Raw genomic sequence first — 15,391 nt, forward strand, 5'->3', positions numbered from 1 at the left:
TTTTTTAATTCGTCGAGGTTGATTACTTCACCCAATTTCATGGCCGTACCTGCAAATTCTCGTCTCAATGTTCCGATTATACCCTAATTGCTCTCTACCTTCTCACAGACCTCTCGTTTTCCTTCACCGTCTTCCTTCTCGCTCCCTCCGTTGCCGCGCCGCTGCTGATATTCCCCTTGGCGACGGAATCCGGTTACCTCGAGAAGCGGATTCAACCTCTGACACGGCGAGGTCTCGGGATGTTTCCGTCGCCGCCGGCGGGAATGGTGAAGGTGCAAAGTGGAGGAAGAGGAGGTTGCTCTGGTCCAAAAGTGGGGAGAGTTACTTGGTAGATGATGGTGACGCGCTTCCTCTTCCTATGACTTATCCTGATACATCCCCTGTGTCGCCGGATGTGATTGACCGGAGGTTGCAATGTGATCCTGTAGTCGAGGTTTAGCTTTGCTCCACTTTTATTTACTGGTTTTGATGATTGGATAAGCCTCAACATACTTGCACTTAGATTAAAAGTGTTTGATTTGCGTAATTTGCTCTGTAATTTACTTTAGAACCAATCACTATGTACACACATGTGAGTCGCTCCTGCAACTTGTAGATTGATTTTGATTGTTCCTTTTTACGGAGCCATAAGCTCAGATTCTTGAAAGCGAATGATATTTCTGAAATTTGAAACTTAACAAGGGGTTTCATTTTCCGGACTTATACGATATAGGCATAGGTGTCAAAAGTATCTAAAGTATAGATGCAAGATCTTGTAGATATGGGATAGCATTTTGTGAAGAACGGGGAAAATGGTGCTAAAGTTTGACCTGAAGTGTCCTTTTTTGGAAACTTGTGCTGCACTTGGTCTAAGTTAGTCTATACCTCAGTTTTATGTGTTTGAGGCAATAGGCAGTGGTACAATGTGCCTAGAATATATTTCTTGAATGATGCCGTATTTGCTTTAGAATGCCTTGGGATTGTTTTATTTCTGATCATAATATACTCGACCAATTCATAGGATTGCCGGGAAGTGGTTTATGAATGGACTGGAAAGTGTAGAAGTTGCCAAGGATCTGGAACTGTCAGCTATTACAAGAAAAGGGGTAAAGAGGTTATATGCAAGTGCATACCCTGCCAAGGGATAGGTAAGTCTCTGAGTGTGGTTCTTTTTCCGTGTTTTTTTTCTTTCCTCCAGTGACTTTCCTGAGGTGGATCTTATGATAGTGTTAAGATTCTAGAGTATCTTTGAGTTGTTTCCTTGATTAGTCTTTGTGAAAAAAGAAAACAAAGCCATACTTACTGAGTTTTGCAGTTTGGTTTCGATCTAGTGTATTATGCAAATCAATCTTGACTTGAGAAGTTTAAACTAATTGCAGGATATGTGCAGAAGATAACATCTCGGACGGACATTGAAGTGATGGAAGATTTGGATAATGAACCATCCTGACCTTGAATCTGGCCCATTTTTGCATGTGAGCTTGGGTTCGTTATTGAAGTGTATTTGTTGCATGTAAAAAACTACAACCAGAAGAGAACTAGGTGCTTCTTTCGGATGTTTGGCCCAAACAAGCTGATCGGAGGTATAGACAGAAACTACTGATTCTTTCTCAGATAATGGCTTCTTCTTTCACCAATACGCCCCATAGAGGGCAATTACTGTTTTATATGTATCAGATCTCGAGACACCACGAACTGCAGGACTTTTTTGTGTTTTTAGGCTGTTTCAATCTGACTATGTATATCACAGAGAAATAATAGCAGTAACACGATCCATTTCAATTTGTGCGCTTTATCTCTTGGTTCAAGTTACTCTTAAGGGTGCAAAGGTGGTTCAATAACATGAACAAATAATTTACATATTTTCTAGTCATCTAGAAGAACCTCGTAAAAGTAAAACTGTCAGTGCCCCGATGCTTCCTTCATCGAACCACCTTTCTTCACGACATCTGTGTACTTCAGTTATTGAGGCCATGAAAAATGACCCTGTAGTTAAACAGAAGCCCTGATTTATCATTAATGAGCACTTGAATCTAATCAGCTGTTAGCAACCGGAAATTGGCCGGTCTTATTTGTGCTTGGCATGTTCTCAGGAGACGCCCTACAACAAGTTTTTGACATCAAAATGCTTATGAAAAATGCGTTTTCCTTTCAAGATAACAACTTGGTACTGATTCTTACTGAATAGTTAGGCCCTTTCTCTGGAGGAGTACAATCGGAATTGTACCATTAAGCTTGTTGTTCTTGAGGGACCTGCAGATTAACTATTAACATCAACAAGGATGGTGCTAGTTATGATGATGTTGCAATCTGTTACAGGTCAAAATTTTAGTTTGTCGTATAACTATAGAGAACACTTTTGTTCATGTTATCAGATTTGTATGTGTAGGCTTGCTGTTAAAGGCAGAGAGGAGTGAAAAGACAATTTTACAGTGTGCGGAGATTAGGGAGCTTTGCAAGTGACTCGGGAATCGCTCCAGTGAACTGATTATCCTCTAAATGTCTGCCTCATCTCACAAAACAAAACGGTAAGTCCAATAATCTAAATCTCTTGCACAACACTTAGAAGTTTGGTTACAAGAAGGCATACAGAGTTTCCAATCTCGTCATTGGACTCAAATCTGGGATCGGTCCTGTGAGCTTGTTCTTCCCCAACCATCTGCAAATCCGGAAGTTGCAGCTGAGTCTTATTTTACAAAAAGATAAAACCCCAGGCACTGACAACTTTTAGGATGTGAAGTACTTACAGATCTTTAAGGGCAGTCATCTTGTTTATGCTTGGTGGTAGAGACCCAGATAGTCCAAGATTTGTCAAATTTCTAGCAAGAGAACCAAAATCCTAGATTACGATTCTTCGAGATATAGACTTAGTGCTTGACAGCTACATAAAAAAGCTTCACTAGAGTATTGAGTTTTGACTTACAGAGAAATCACTCTGCTGATTTTTTCTTTGGAGCAAGTTAGGCCAGTCCACGAGTTAGCACGAGGGAGGCATGGGTCGCCGGACCAATCCACTGGAGGCTTCTTGATGCTCTCTAACAGATCTTCCATTGCAATTGCTGCAGAAGAGAATTTGTTTGTTCCAGTGGCTTCAGTTATTACAAAATAGACAAAAACATGAAGTAGAAGGAAACATTTACATTACCATCTTTAATATTAGTGGTTCCACCAAGAGGAAGAACTTGAAACACTTCTCCGGCGTTAATGACAGGTCCAACCGGCGCATCCTTGGCTGGAGTCAATGTGATCTGAGTCTGACCCGACAATGGCCACTGGCCAGAGTAAACCATAACCCCATTAGTGCTCACATTGAGCTTCCTTAGAAAGGAAAGTCTATTGACTGAGACATCAAAAGCCCTCCAGCTCATGGGCCCTGGACTACGATTGTCCTGAAAATACAGAGCTACATAATACTTTGTGGCCAGAAGAGGAAATGGAGGCCATTGGAGCTCTAGAGGCTTCCCTTTACTCGCTGTGAACCCTTCCACAAAGACTTCAGGTGGTGGAATGTTCCAGAAGTTTGACGGGTTAATCCTGCTTCGAGAAGTCACCGTCGGATGCTTTTGGTCTAAAAACGGTTGCCATAGACGGTTATATTTGTCATCTGGATAGCTAGGTTTCAACATGTAAGATACCATCAAAAGTCAGTCAAGAAAATGGAACTTTCAGATCATCAAACAATGCGAATCAAAAAGGGAACCTGATGATCTCTCCATCTCCTCCAAAGCTATTCCTGGCAATGAGGCTGAGCTTGTAGGACCCGAGGTCCGTGGAATTATACATTGTATCTTTAAGAGATTGGACATCTAAAGCGGATATAAAAGGCGACGAAGAAAGGGTATGTGCATTCTTGGCTAGACAAACACTTAGTCTCTTCCCAGGAACACCAACAATGATCTCGTAATAAGAACTCTGACCCTTGGCGTAATCCTCTGATGTGTTCACAACGCTCCATTTTGTGCCTCCAACGATCTGATCAAACACGGGTGGGTTGTTTTTACCATCGAAGTTACCATAGTAGTAAGTGGTACGAATAAGGTACTTGGAGGTCTTTGCGACAGGGAAATTATAACAGTGTTTTCGCGATGACTTGTCGGGAAAGTAACGTAGTGTGGAGAGGATCGGAATGAGGTCTTTCTGCTTAATGGTCGTCGTGTTTCCCACGGAAATGAAACCTTCGTCCGGTGTGTAATCTATGTCGTTGAGGTTTGTTGAAGAAGATGATCCACAATTTAAGAAGAAACCTTTTCACATGGAATGAAACTCGACGTGTTAGGGTAGTCTATAACAAATTCAAAGCAAAGATTCAAGAGCTTTTTGGAAAATTTCTAAATAGTTTATCAAGATTCGATCGAAAATGTAGAAACAATAAATAAAAAAAAGAATCGCAAAAACAGAATTTATTACCTCGAGGAGGAGGGAGAGCGTGAGAGATGGAGAAGCATAATAAGAGAAAGAAGAATAGAGACATTACTGTGACGTATTTTTGTTGAAGAAGCAGACAAAAAAAAGATCAGATTCTTTCCATTGTCGTTGATGGAGATAGAGAGAGATTGAAGGTAGAGAAAACACCTTTGAAGCAGGTGTCTGGGAAAATGTTAATGATGTTTGCAATCAAGTTTAAGATTGATGACGTAGAATATATGACATCGAACAATAAAGCGCCTGTAGCTCAGTGGATAGAGCGTCTGTTTCCTAAGCAGAAGGTCGTAGGTTCGACCCCTACCTGGCGCGTCTATTATTCATATTTTTCTGCTTAGTGTTACCTCTTTTACTCTCTTATATTTTTTTCTTTCTTTCAATCCTACTTTTTCAAATCTTCTTTTCATAGGAGAATTTTGTGAATAATGCATAATTATTATTGCTTTACTAGGATGGTTTTTTGGAGATGTATGGATTTGAAAAAAAATTAAAATGTATAAACCTTAATAAATAAAGATATAAAATATGTTTAGAATTTAAAATTATTTGTGAATTTAAAAATGAAAGATCTTTTCATTCAAAAAAAAGGGTGAACGACCTGTGTCCCCCAGTAAGTTTCATATAGTACCATAACAACACAGATTTCGGGTCTCGTCTCCAGTCCACACAAAACGAAAGTTAAACTCCAGTTTCCCCCTAAATCGAAAGTTCTAGACCTCAGTCTCCAAAATTTCAAATTTCTTGGTTTATCTTCGGTTTACTGTGCCGAACCCGATGCCAAACCAAAACCCAGAACAATAAACCGAAATTACCCAGAAACCAACCCGATTATTAGACCCATTACAATTTGGGGATTTGTTAAACGTTATGAGAAAACTGATTGAATCTTGATGGGAATCAAAATCATAAACAAAACGATAGAATCATAAATCTCTCGCTTTTTTCCCAAAGTAGCTATCTTCTTCACCAATATCCATGTCTCTTCTGATCAGATCCTCCTCCTACGTCTCTCACCTCACTCTCTTCCAACCTAGAAACTCAAAACCGTCCTCTTTCACCAATCAAATCTCCTTCGTTTCTTCTTTCAATCAAAACCCTTTTCTCAATTTGGTCTATAAACGAAACCCAATAATGCAATCTGTTTCGAAAATGACTGTTAAGAGCTCATTGATTGATCCCGACGGTGGTGAATTGGTGGAATTGATTGTACCGGAATCTGAAATCGGAGCGAAGAGAGCTGAATCAGAGACGATGCCGAAAGTGAAGCTGACGAAGATTGATCTTGAGTGGGTTCATGTGATTAGTGAAGGCTGGGCTAGTCCTTTAAAAGGGTTCATGAGAGAAGATGAGTATCTACAAAGTTTGCATTTTAATTCTCTTAGATTAAAAAATGGGACTTTTGTGAATATGTCTCTTCCTATTGTTCTTGCTATTGATGAAGAGACTAAGGAACAAATCGGATCATCCAAGAATGTTGCTCTTGTTAGCCCTCAAGGAGATATCATTGGTTCTCTTCGAAGGTATATGAAACTTTCTGGCTTTGTTGATTTATAACCTTGATATTTGAAGTAATTGACTGTTTTTGTGAATCTTTGTTTGTGAATTGCAGTGTGGAGATATACAATCTTGAAAACTGATTGTTCTGGAGAAGGATTTCACTACTCTGTTCCTCTCCAAAGACGCAGCAGAGATAGCAGCATTAGCAACTAAACTGAGGAAAGATCCAAACCTTACTGCTGAAGAGATAGTAAGATTGAAGCTGATGGAAGAGATTCCAACATTCAGCGAAGTGTTCCAAGAGAACAAAGGGGTGATTGAAGAAGCAGCATTAGCAACTAAACTGAGGAAAGATCCAAACCTTTTGTCTATTTTATGTAATGTACTATGGAAACTCAAACCTACCCGTTAGTTGATGAAAAAATTAGACCTTTTTGTGTTTCATTATCTTGTTTAATACATCTTACAAAATAACCACCCTTCGTGATCTTACAAAATGAGAGATCAAAGATTCAATCTTTCTTTTATTGCCAACAAGAAAAACAGAAGGCTACACAATATCAACGAAACGAGGAAGATTACAGTTTTGTCTTCTCTCATGTTTCAAGAGTATCATCATCAACATCATTACATAAAGAACATAACTTGATTCACTGAACAAGCACCAACCTTCCACTACCCATACCTTGTCCAAAATCACCACCACCATCATCATCATCATCTTCTTCTTCAGCATTCTTAGGCACAGTAACAATCAAATCTCCATCAACACAAGCCACAGTAACAAGCTCAGGCCTAGTAGATTCCGGTAGCCTAAAACGCCACACGTCAAGCTCTAACTCGTCTAAAGACAAACCAAGAGAAGACGACCCATTTGTCCTAACAACAATCTTGGTTATACCAGGATGAATCTCAACCATATAAGCCCTCATTTCTCCATCACCGCCACAAAGACCTACCGTCTCCGCCACGAATCGAAAACAGTCGTGTCTCTCTTCCACTGTTACATCTGCCTCTGACCTCAATGGCAGCTCCAGAACACGGTTGAAGATATGTGGCAATCGCCGGAGATTCTTTCCGGGTTCTCGGGTCGGGTTATGATGATGATGATGGATCAAAGTGTTGTTGAGGTTTCTGGGAATTGGGTGGACTCTCATAGAGCTTCGGTCTCTTCCATTCTTCATAAAGCTTTCCTCTTTCACTTTCTATTCTCTTTAATCCGTTTAAATCGAATCTCAAAATCCAATATTTCGATCAAATAATCCACTTTTCGATTACAAAACTCCAACATTTTGCAGATTTGTGTTCTATGGTTCTATCGTTTTTGTGTATGATTTTGATTCCCATCAAGATTCAATCAGTTTTCTCATAACGTTTAACAAATCCCCAAATTGTAATGGGTCTAATAATCGGGTTGGTTTTTGGGTAATTTCGGTTTATTATTCTGGGTTTTGGTTTGGCATCGGGTTCGGCACAGTAAACCGAAGATAAACCAAGAAATTTGAAATTTTGGAGACTGAGGTCTAGAACTTTCGATTTAGGGGGAAACTGGAGTTTAACTTTCGTTTTGTGTGGACTGGAGACGAGACCCGAAATCTGTGTTGTTATGGTACTATATGAAACTTACTGGGGGGACACAGGTCGTTCACCCAAAAAAAAAAAATGAAATGAAAGACTCTTCATCAATGAGTGACTCCGAGTGACCGACGCGTTCTAAAAGCGTTGCGTCAAGTTGAAGCAAAGTCCAACGTTAAACCGACGCTAACCGAATCTCCCAACAGATTCACAAAGCGCTATAAATACTTGATAAATCCCTAATTTCTCCTCCAAAATCCCTAACTTCTTCCCCTACACTCTCTCTCGAGAAAATTTCCAAATTTGTTTCGATTTAGCCCAGAAATTCCGGTAACTATTCAGATTCGATTCGACTGCGAGAATCAGAAAGAGGAAACTTGTTAATTTTGCTACTTCTCTCCGTTTCCGTTCTTCTTCTAGTAGCTGATCGAATTCCATGGGTACTTCTCAAAGTCGCGAAGATCGAATCACCGAATCGGATACGGATTCCGATTCAGATTACTATGACGAAGAAGACGAGGATCAATACGATGACGCGAAGAAGCAAGGATCGTCGTCTGTTTCTGGTTCAGGACCGTCTGATTCTTCTTCTTCAGGACCATCTGATTCATCGTCTCTCGATATTGAGGAGAAGCTAAAAGCCTTGAAGTTGAAATACCCATCTTCTTCTTCCGTAACGCTCAAGATGAAGAACGCGGTTAAGCTTTACCGCCATATAGGTGGAAACACACCCAAAGCGAAATGGATTATCACGGATAAAATGACATCGTACAAGTTTGTGAAAACTTCGACGGCGGATGGAGAAGATATTGGTGATTATGATGATTGTGAAGAATCAGGTGAAGGAGGTGAGTCTTTTTGGTTTCTGGGTGTTGGTACTAAGGTTAAAGCTAGGGTTTCCACGGATATGCAGTTGAAAATGTTTGGGGATCAGCGTAGAGTTGATTTTGTGAGTAATGGCGTTTGGGCTTTGAAGTTCTTGACGGATGAGGACTATAGGAAGTTTGTTACTAGGTTTCAGGACTATCTGTTTGAGAATGTGTATAAGATCAGGGCAAGTGAGGAGAACAGGATTAAAGTGTATGGGAAAGATTTCATTGGGTGGGCTAATCCTGAAGCTGCTGATGATTCTATGTGGGAGGATGCTGAAGCTCCACCTGAGGAAGAGGAAACTCAGGCCAAGAGAAATACGGATTTGACGGAAGAATTCGAAGAGGTGGCTAATGGTGGAGTTCAGAGTTTGACTTTGGGAGCGTTGGATAATTCATTCTTGGTGAATGATTATGGGGTTCAGGTTTATAGGAATATGGAGCGTGGGATTCATGGGAAAGGTGTGTGCGTGAGATTTGATTCTGGAACCTCAAAGTTCGGATCGGGTTCGAGCCAGACAACACCAAACAAGGCTCTTTTGATGAGGGCAGAGACTAATATGATGCTGATAAGTCCAGCTAAACAAGGGAAACCAAATTCCACTGGTGTTAAGCAGCTCGACATTGAGTCAGGGAAGATTGTTACTGAATGGAAATTCGAGAAAGACGGGACTGAAATCACGATGAGGGACATAACAAATGATACCAAAGGGTCGCAACTAGATCCATCAGAGTCTACCTTTTTGGGATTGGATGACAATAGGCTGTGTCAATGGGACATGAGGGACAGGAGAGGTATAGTGCAGAACATCGAATCTCCCATCTTGGAATGGACTCAAGGCCATCAGTTTTCTAGAGGAACAAATTTCCAGTGCTTTGCAACTACTGGAGATGGGTCAATTGTTGTGGGATCGCTTGACGGAAAGATAAGGCTGTATTCAAAGACCTCAATGAGAATGGCAAAAACGGCTTTTCCAGGGCTTGGTTCACCAATTACACATTTGGACGTTTCTTATGATGGAAAATGGATATTGGGAACAACAGATACGTACTTGGTTCTTATTTGCACCCTTTTCACAGACAAAGATGGTCGGACAAAAACAGGATTTAGCGGAAGAATGGGAAACAAAATACCAGCGCCGAGGCTGCTGAAGCTAACACCACTAGATTCACACTTGGCAGGAAAAGATAATAAGTTTCATGGCGGTCACTTCTCATGGGTAAGTTCCACTTCACACATTACTACTGTCTTCCTCAGATTCTTGATTGTTATAAAACCAAATCTGATAGTCTTTTTTGTGTGTTGTTTGCAGGTAACAGAGAGCGGGAAGCAAGAGAGACATATAGTAGCAACAGTGGGGAAATTCAGTGTAATATGGGACTTGGAGCGGGTGAAGAATAGTGCACACGACTGCTATAGGAACCAACAAGGACTCAAGAGCTGTTACTGCTACAAGATCTTGTTGAAGGATGAGTCAATTGTTGAGAGCCGATTCATGCACGATAACTTCTCCTTCTCCGGTAACAAATCGCCAGAAGCACCGCTTGTGGTTGCCACTCCTTTGAAAGTCAGCTCCATCAGCCTCTCTGGAAAACGACTTTAAAAAACAGTTTGAATCTAAAAGCTTTCCTTTGGTTATGTAATGAAATTTGATTGTAGTGTTTGGCTTTTTGTCATCGTGTGAAGGTTTGTGTTGAAAGAATGGCATTTGGCTTTTACTCAAATATGACACTACTATTACTAATACCTTTTGTAGATTAAGTTGGTTTCATAATTCTCTTCATGACTTGATTTTATTCTTCAAGCATACACATTTTGTGAACAGCTAATGTTACTGATTTGAAGTGAAAAAACAAAAGATTTGTCGGATGTGATGATATGAACCAATACAACATCCAATATCTGCTTAAGGCAAGCAAGTCTATGATCTATCCAATATGATTATATAAAGTCTTTATTCCCGGCTACAGACATGCAACGTCCTGTATACATTGCCCCGGTCCTGTTGTCCTCTCGGATAAGCTCAAAAAACCACTGCTACAAAAAGGTTGAGAAGCTTACGTTTGGGGACGAAGGATCTCTTTAAGGAGCAACGATCTGGATTTGTTAACGTTAGTGAACCAACGACAAATATGATCCTCAAGAACCTCGAGTTGATGGGTGTGGTTAACATGGCTCTTGCGAAGCTGTTTCACAAACTCCTGAACTGAATACACGTCCCTCCCCCTCTCCAATCCAAGTCGAATGAGAAGCTTGTCGTTTTTAATCCCCGTGTGCAAACGGGAGACAAGACGGTCAATGGTGTCAAGATCTTTGTTGAGCGCAAAAGTACCCTTGGCAGCAACATTTAGCTGAGAAATGTTAGATAACTCCTCCTTCTTGAAACTGTGAGGGAGGTAGGGAGTGCACAAGGGACCTGCAACAACAACAAGGGTCGGAAGTGCATGATAGGCGATAAAAGCCGCAGAAGCAGCAACCGCAACAACAGCAGTAACAAGACACAAGGCAGAACCAGCTGTGGCATGATGGAGGAGGCGGACCCGTGACTTAGACTTACGGATACGGGTGTCCAGCTTGTCAGCCAGCTGATAAAAGCATAATTGGGTGTCTTGAAAGCTGTGAGATTCAGGAGATGCGAAAGGGTTTTCAAACGTGTCAAGCTTAAGGAAAACATCGAAGGCTAAGTTACAGAAGGACTCGTCAATAGCGGAATGGGAATCACGGGGAAAGATTTTGAAGAGGTCTAAGAGGGGTGTGTAGAGGTGGCAGCGAGCACTGTGGACGTTTTGGTAAAGATTCAAACAAAAGCGGGTAGCGTCTTCGCTGTGTTGGAAGAAAGTGGAGATAAGATTGGTAAGTGTAGTTTGCTTGGCGTGTCTAAGACTAAGAGCTTCCTGAACGCATTCATTCTTTGGTTTGAGCTCTTGAGAGAGAAACAGCTCGAGATTTTCTTGTGTTGGGTCAACCGCAAGAAGCCGTGAACGTATATCATGGTAGGAAGGGGTTTGAAAAGCGTGAGCCAACTCGAGGCTGATGTTAAAAGTGGAGGCCACACTACCCTCTGTACAATAGAGGCCAAAGAAGAACTCAGTCAGGCATTTTAACGAACACGTGGTGAGCAGTTTCAGAGTAACGAGATGCATACCTGGAGAAGAATGGGGAAGAGGGTCGTCGGCGAGAGAGGCCTCCGCAGAAGGTGGCTTGAAGGTAAAACAGTGCGGCATCGAGAAGCCGAACTTGATTCATCAATGGAAAGCTACTGAATCATAATAATAGCTCATAACGTTGACTTTTAACTTGGTTATCAATTGAAGGACTTAATTACTTTCTTTTTAGTTTAGTCATATATGTTCTTGGCCTCTCAAGTAATATCAAAACAAGGATGAGTCCATTGTTGAGAGCCGATTCATGCTACAAGATCTTGTGGTGTTTGGCTTTTTGTCATCGTGGGAAGGTTTGTGTTGAATGATATTTCGCTTTTACTCAAATCATTATACATTTTGTGAACAGCTATCGAAAATCTGATTTAATTGGGAAAAAGAAAGAATGAATCTAACCAAAACGACTAAACAGAAAAAAAAATTCAAGAATGAGCTCCATAACAAAAGGCTATGGTGTTGAAAACCATACAATGGGGAATTGCATTTACAGAGAGACTTCCAATATTGTTTTATACAGTACCGAACCAGAGTTTCTGTTTTTTTTTTTCTTTATATGTCAAAGCGAATAATATGCAGTCTAATGACGAAATGGGGCCTACAATTACAAAACTGAAAAAAGGAAAACTATAACCTTTCTTCTTTTTTGTTTACCTCCAACTCTAATCAGTAAGGTAATGAAGCTGTGAACAAATTCTTCAGCAGCTAAAATAGTTTGGTTGGAGTCGGAGAAGTGGAAACATGTTCCGTATCTGTCATGCTTGCAAGACTAATCATCATCCTCTGAATCTGCCATCGACAAAAGAACCAAACGACCAAAAGAATGGTTACTCAAAAACTTCAGTAGATCCTCATTACACAGCCAACACAACATACAACAATTAAGACTATAATAGTTTGTGGCTTTGCAAGTCAGTAAAAAAGTCATCTGGCCCATAAAGCTAGCCGGTTTAACAATAGAGAAAAATGAGCCAGACTCATATGAAAGATATATCAACAAGTTCTTTTTAAACCTAGTTTAAAGAAAGATACAAAAGCCTTACCGGATCTTATGTCTTCTCCAACTTTTCCTCTGTTTTTAAGTAGTCTTACAATCATGGCACAGATGAGATACCACCAATATATGTGGAAAACGAGAAGCATCAGTAACATTGTGTTGAAAGAATAGTACATGATCGTGCCTTCAGCTGATGTCATATCCAAATAATCCAGGAGTTCAATGCTTTAACAAAAAAAGAGTGTGAATGTCAGATCAAACATTGACATCGAGACATTATAACTAAAAAGAGTTAGAATAAAGTGTGTCTACCTCGTGGCCCAGATGATCCAAAATGGGAAGTATATCAACCGTAGCAATAGCCAGGAGAGAGCAAATAGTGCAAAACACACACTTGCCCCAAATTCTTTTTCAGAGTACTTGAAAATTTTAGCCGTTTCCATAAACACGTCACTTGCATCATGAAGGGCTAGGATGATTGCTCCAATCCGGAAAAAACTGCAGAAGAAAACAAAACAAAACAATTCCAATAATCTTTTAATCTTTATAGGTTGCTCTATAGCTCACTAACCAACAAAACATCAGTCAACAACAGTCGAATCTTACAAGAAAACAAATGCATTTTATTTATTTGAGTAAAAGGTCTTTTACATTGAATTGATTTGTTAAACTTAACAAATCCTTTCAAAATCTAGGTGCTACTAAAGATATGAACTGATTAAATCTAGGTGCTAAATGATTAACTCTTTGCAACAAAGGATGGTCTGATACAAATAGATGAATCAAGGTCAAATTACCTGGTTAAGTAGGAGTAGCTAAGCAGGATGATTGTAATTACATGGTGAGACATCATGACAGCAAAATCCTTTCTTCTTGTCTCCCATGCAAGCAACGCAGCCACACCATACATATAAAAACCGCACTGGCACATATAGTAAAGCTTTATTGAAAGCCTACAAAGACAAAACAACATTAGCTAATTCGCTTTTCCATTATAATAATGAATCACATGTCCAGGGAACTATTCCATGAAACGAACTCAAGGCAGCTAGCAAATGTGAATGTGGATGTGATTACTCACTTCAACTCTTGATTTGGCCAACCGTCGAAGTAGAGTTTGATATCTCTGGCCCACGGCTCGTGATAAACGACTTGAAGAACGCAAAAGTCACAAGCAGCATAATACAACAATTTCCACAAAGACTCCTTGCATTTGACGATTTTTGCCCGAGTAGTAGCATCATTCAATTTCATCGGAGAAGAACCGGTACTCAAAAGCCAAACAGCTATCCTCTGATTGATAAAGATGAACAACAATGAGAATCTCATACTTGTTGAAGAATTTCAAGTGTCAACGCATATACATGATGAGATAAATTAAAGGCGAATTTAATACAAGTCTCTCTGCTAACAAAGGCAATAAAAGCTTCCGTTGGAACCAAAAACTGGAGATTCTCTTACTTACTTGAAAGACGAATCTATCGAGGAAAAGCCTCAAGAAGAAGAATCCGAAAGCGAAATAGACAGCAATCTGGAAATGCCACACCTCCATCGACGGTGACGGTGATGATACCGATGATTCCATGTCCGGCGCCGAAGAAATACCTCTTTTCACTGAGAAATCATCCAACAGAAGAATCAAAATCTTCCTGTAGAACAAGCAACACCTTCGCCGCGCCGAGAATTTGATCGCGGAATTGGAGGAGAAATTGATTGGAATCTTTTGAGGGAAGACAAGAGATTCGGAGCACGTTTAAATCCTCCGGTTGGAAAATACCTTTGGGAAATTGAAATTGAGATCTCACGACCTTCCTTTTTCATTATTTATTGCTTTTTTTTTTTTAATCAAACAAACAACTTATAATTACTAGTAGTATTATTAACCGTGTTTTATTTAAAACAATTACATATATGAACAAGTTTCTTTATCTCAGCTCTTAAACAATTATATAAAGATTATTACCTCTAACATTACAAAAAAAAAAAAAAAAAAAGATACAATTCAGCTAAATGAGAGTAATTATAAAACTTAGGCTCTACGACTACGATAAAGGATTACTTAGAAGGTTGGATTAACTTTAAACCAAAGCAGGAGCATGATGCTCAAGTGTAAGCAATCATCATGTTCCCCTTAACATTGTAATTATTTTTTTAATTGAAACATGTTTTTGTTTATATTGTATGTTAATCTTTATATTCAGAAACTTAATTAAGAATGCAAGTGGTTTGGCTTTTTTCCTTGTTTCAATGTGTCTCCCCGATTTGAAGTCATTGACAACGATTAGTCTTAGTATTCGAGGATACTTTTCTACGTCAATCTAAGTGTTCTTGATATTTTTCGAAAGGGGTTTGAAAAGCTCTTACCAATTTGTATCCATATCTCATGTTTTCAATTTGTATTTTGAAATTAAATAGCATGTTCAAATCTAAAATTATGTTATCTACGTGACAGATCAATCATATAATATGCATGATATGTCTACTAGTTGGTACTTGGTATATAGTAATCTTTCTAGTTTTCTTTATCTTCACTTACTTGTCAAGATAGGCCTAGGCAAAATATTCGTGAGATCCACTTCGACTCGGTATTCGTTTTAATTCGATTCGAAAAATCCGAATATCCGTAAAATTTTGGAGCAAACCAAATAGGAAAATATAGTATTCGTGAAAACCGAGACAATAACAAATATTGATTTTTTTAAAGTCGGATATCCGTTCGATCTGTAATTTTTGATATATATTAGTATATAGATATATTTTTGGTAAAAGAAATTTGATATGTATATCATAATATATTTTTGGTTTGTATCTATTTTTGGTTTGTATCTCTAAACTCAGTTTTTTATCCTTGTACATGTGTTTGTGACACAATTTAATAGTTTTTAGGGGGCTT

General features: G+C 39.4%; 7 protein-coding genes and 1 non-coding gene across 8 annotated transcripts; 4 read left to right on the plus strand and 4 right to left on the minus strand.

The window, feature by feature from the left end:
• The first annotated feature begins 3 nt into the window (after nt 1-3).
• On the plus strand, nt 4-1,774 carry LOC9321367 (protein disulfide-isomerase SCO2). Its single transcript, XM_002883121.2, has 3 exons — nt 4-433; nt 1,001-1,127; nt 1,359-1,774. The coding sequence occupies exons 1-3, from the start codon at nt 68-70 to the stop codon at nt 1,427-1,429; spliced, it is 564 nt and encodes a 187-aa protein (XP_002883167.1). The 5' UTR covers nt 4-67; the 3' UTR covers nt 1,430-1,774.
• Nucleotides 1,754-4,773, minus strand: LOC110230217 (receptor-like protein kinase At3g21340). The gene is made up of 9 exons (XM_021032322.1): nt 4,387-4,773; nt 3,680-4,223; nt 3,125-3,591; nt 2,903-3,038; nt 2,727-2,798; nt 2,570-2,638; nt 2,411-2,482; nt 2,161-2,232; nt 1,754-2,080 (listed from the first exon to the last, which is right to left on the minus strand). The coding sequence occupies exons 1-9, from the start codon at nt 4,448-4,450 to the stop codon at nt 2,017-2,019; spliced, it is 1,560 nt and encodes a 519-aa protein (XP_020887981.1). The 5' UTR covers nt 4,451-4,773; the 3' UTR covers nt 1,754-2,016.
• On the plus strand, nt 4,641-4,713 carry TRNAR-CCU. Its single transcript has one exon. It is a non-coding gene; the product is annotated as a tRNA-Arg (tRNA).
• Nucleotides 4,774-5,331: 558 nt separating the features above from the next.
• LOC9319235 (ATP sulfurylase 2) lies at nt 5,332-6,038 on the plus strand. Its single transcript, XM_002883122.2, has 2 exons — nt 5,332-5,921; nt 6,011-6,038. The coding sequence occupies exons 1-2, from the start codon at nt 5,377-5,379 to the stop codon at nt 6,036-6,038; spliced, it is 573 nt and encodes a 190-aa protein (XP_002883168.2). The 5' UTR covers nt 5,332-5,376.
• Nucleotides 6,039-6,399: 361 nt separating this feature from the next.
• On the minus strand, nt 6,400-7,057 carry LOC9319236. Its single transcript, XM_002885255.2, has one exon. It carries the CDS (start codon nt 7,053-7,055, stop codon nt 6,549-6,551), a length of 507 nt encoding a protein of 168 aa, XP_002885301.1. The 5' UTR covers nt 7,056-7,057; the 3' UTR covers nt 6,400-6,548.
• A 592-nt stretch (nt 7,058-7,649) lies between these two features.
• LOC9321368 (protein CYPRO4) lies at nt 7,650-10,067 on the plus strand. The gene is made up of 2 exons (XM_021030614.1): nt 7,650-9,562; nt 9,656-10,067. Exons 1-2 carry the CDS (start codon nt 7,910-7,912, stop codon nt 9,944-9,946), a joined length of 1,944 nt encoding a protein of 647 aa, XP_020886273.1. The 5' UTR covers nt 7,650-7,909; the 3' UTR covers nt 9,947-10,067.
• Nucleotides 10,068-10,109: 42 nt separating this feature from the next.
• On the minus strand, nt 10,110-11,891 carry LOC9319237 (UPF0496 protein At3g19250). Its single transcript, XM_002885256.2, has 2 exons — nt 11,489-11,891; nt 10,110-11,404 (listed from the first exon to the last, which is right to left on the minus strand). Exons 1-2 carry the CDS (start codon nt 11,565-11,567, stop codon nt 10,401-10,403), a joined length of 1,083 nt encoding a protein of 360 aa, XP_002885302.1. The 5' UTR covers nt 11,568-11,891; the 3' UTR covers nt 10,110-10,400.
• A 51-nt stretch (nt 11,892-11,942) lies between these two features.
• Nucleotides 11,943-14,279, minus strand: LOC9321369 (LAG1 longevity assurance homolog 2). Its single transcript, XM_002885257.2, has 6 exons — nt 13,964-14,279; nt 13,580-13,791; nt 13,296-13,451; nt 12,811-12,996; nt 12,545-12,723; nt 11,943-12,290 (listed from the first exon to the last, which is right to left on the minus strand). The coding sequence occupies exons 1-6, from the start codon at nt 14,081-14,083 to the stop codon at nt 12,271-12,273; spliced, it is 873 nt and encodes a 290-aa protein (XP_002885303.2). The 5' UTR covers nt 14,084-14,279; the 3' UTR covers nt 11,943-12,270.
• Nucleotides 14,280-15,391: the final 1,112 nt, after the last annotated feature.

The sequence above is a fragment of the Arabidopsis lyrata genome (assembly GCF_000004255.2).
Source record: "Arabidopsis lyrata subsp. lyrata unplaced genomic scaffold ARALYscaffold_3, whole genome shotgun sequence".
Taxonomy (NCBI): Eukaryota; Viridiplantae; Streptophyta; class Magnoliopsida; order Brassicales; family Brassicaceae; genus Arabidopsis; species Arabidopsis lyrata.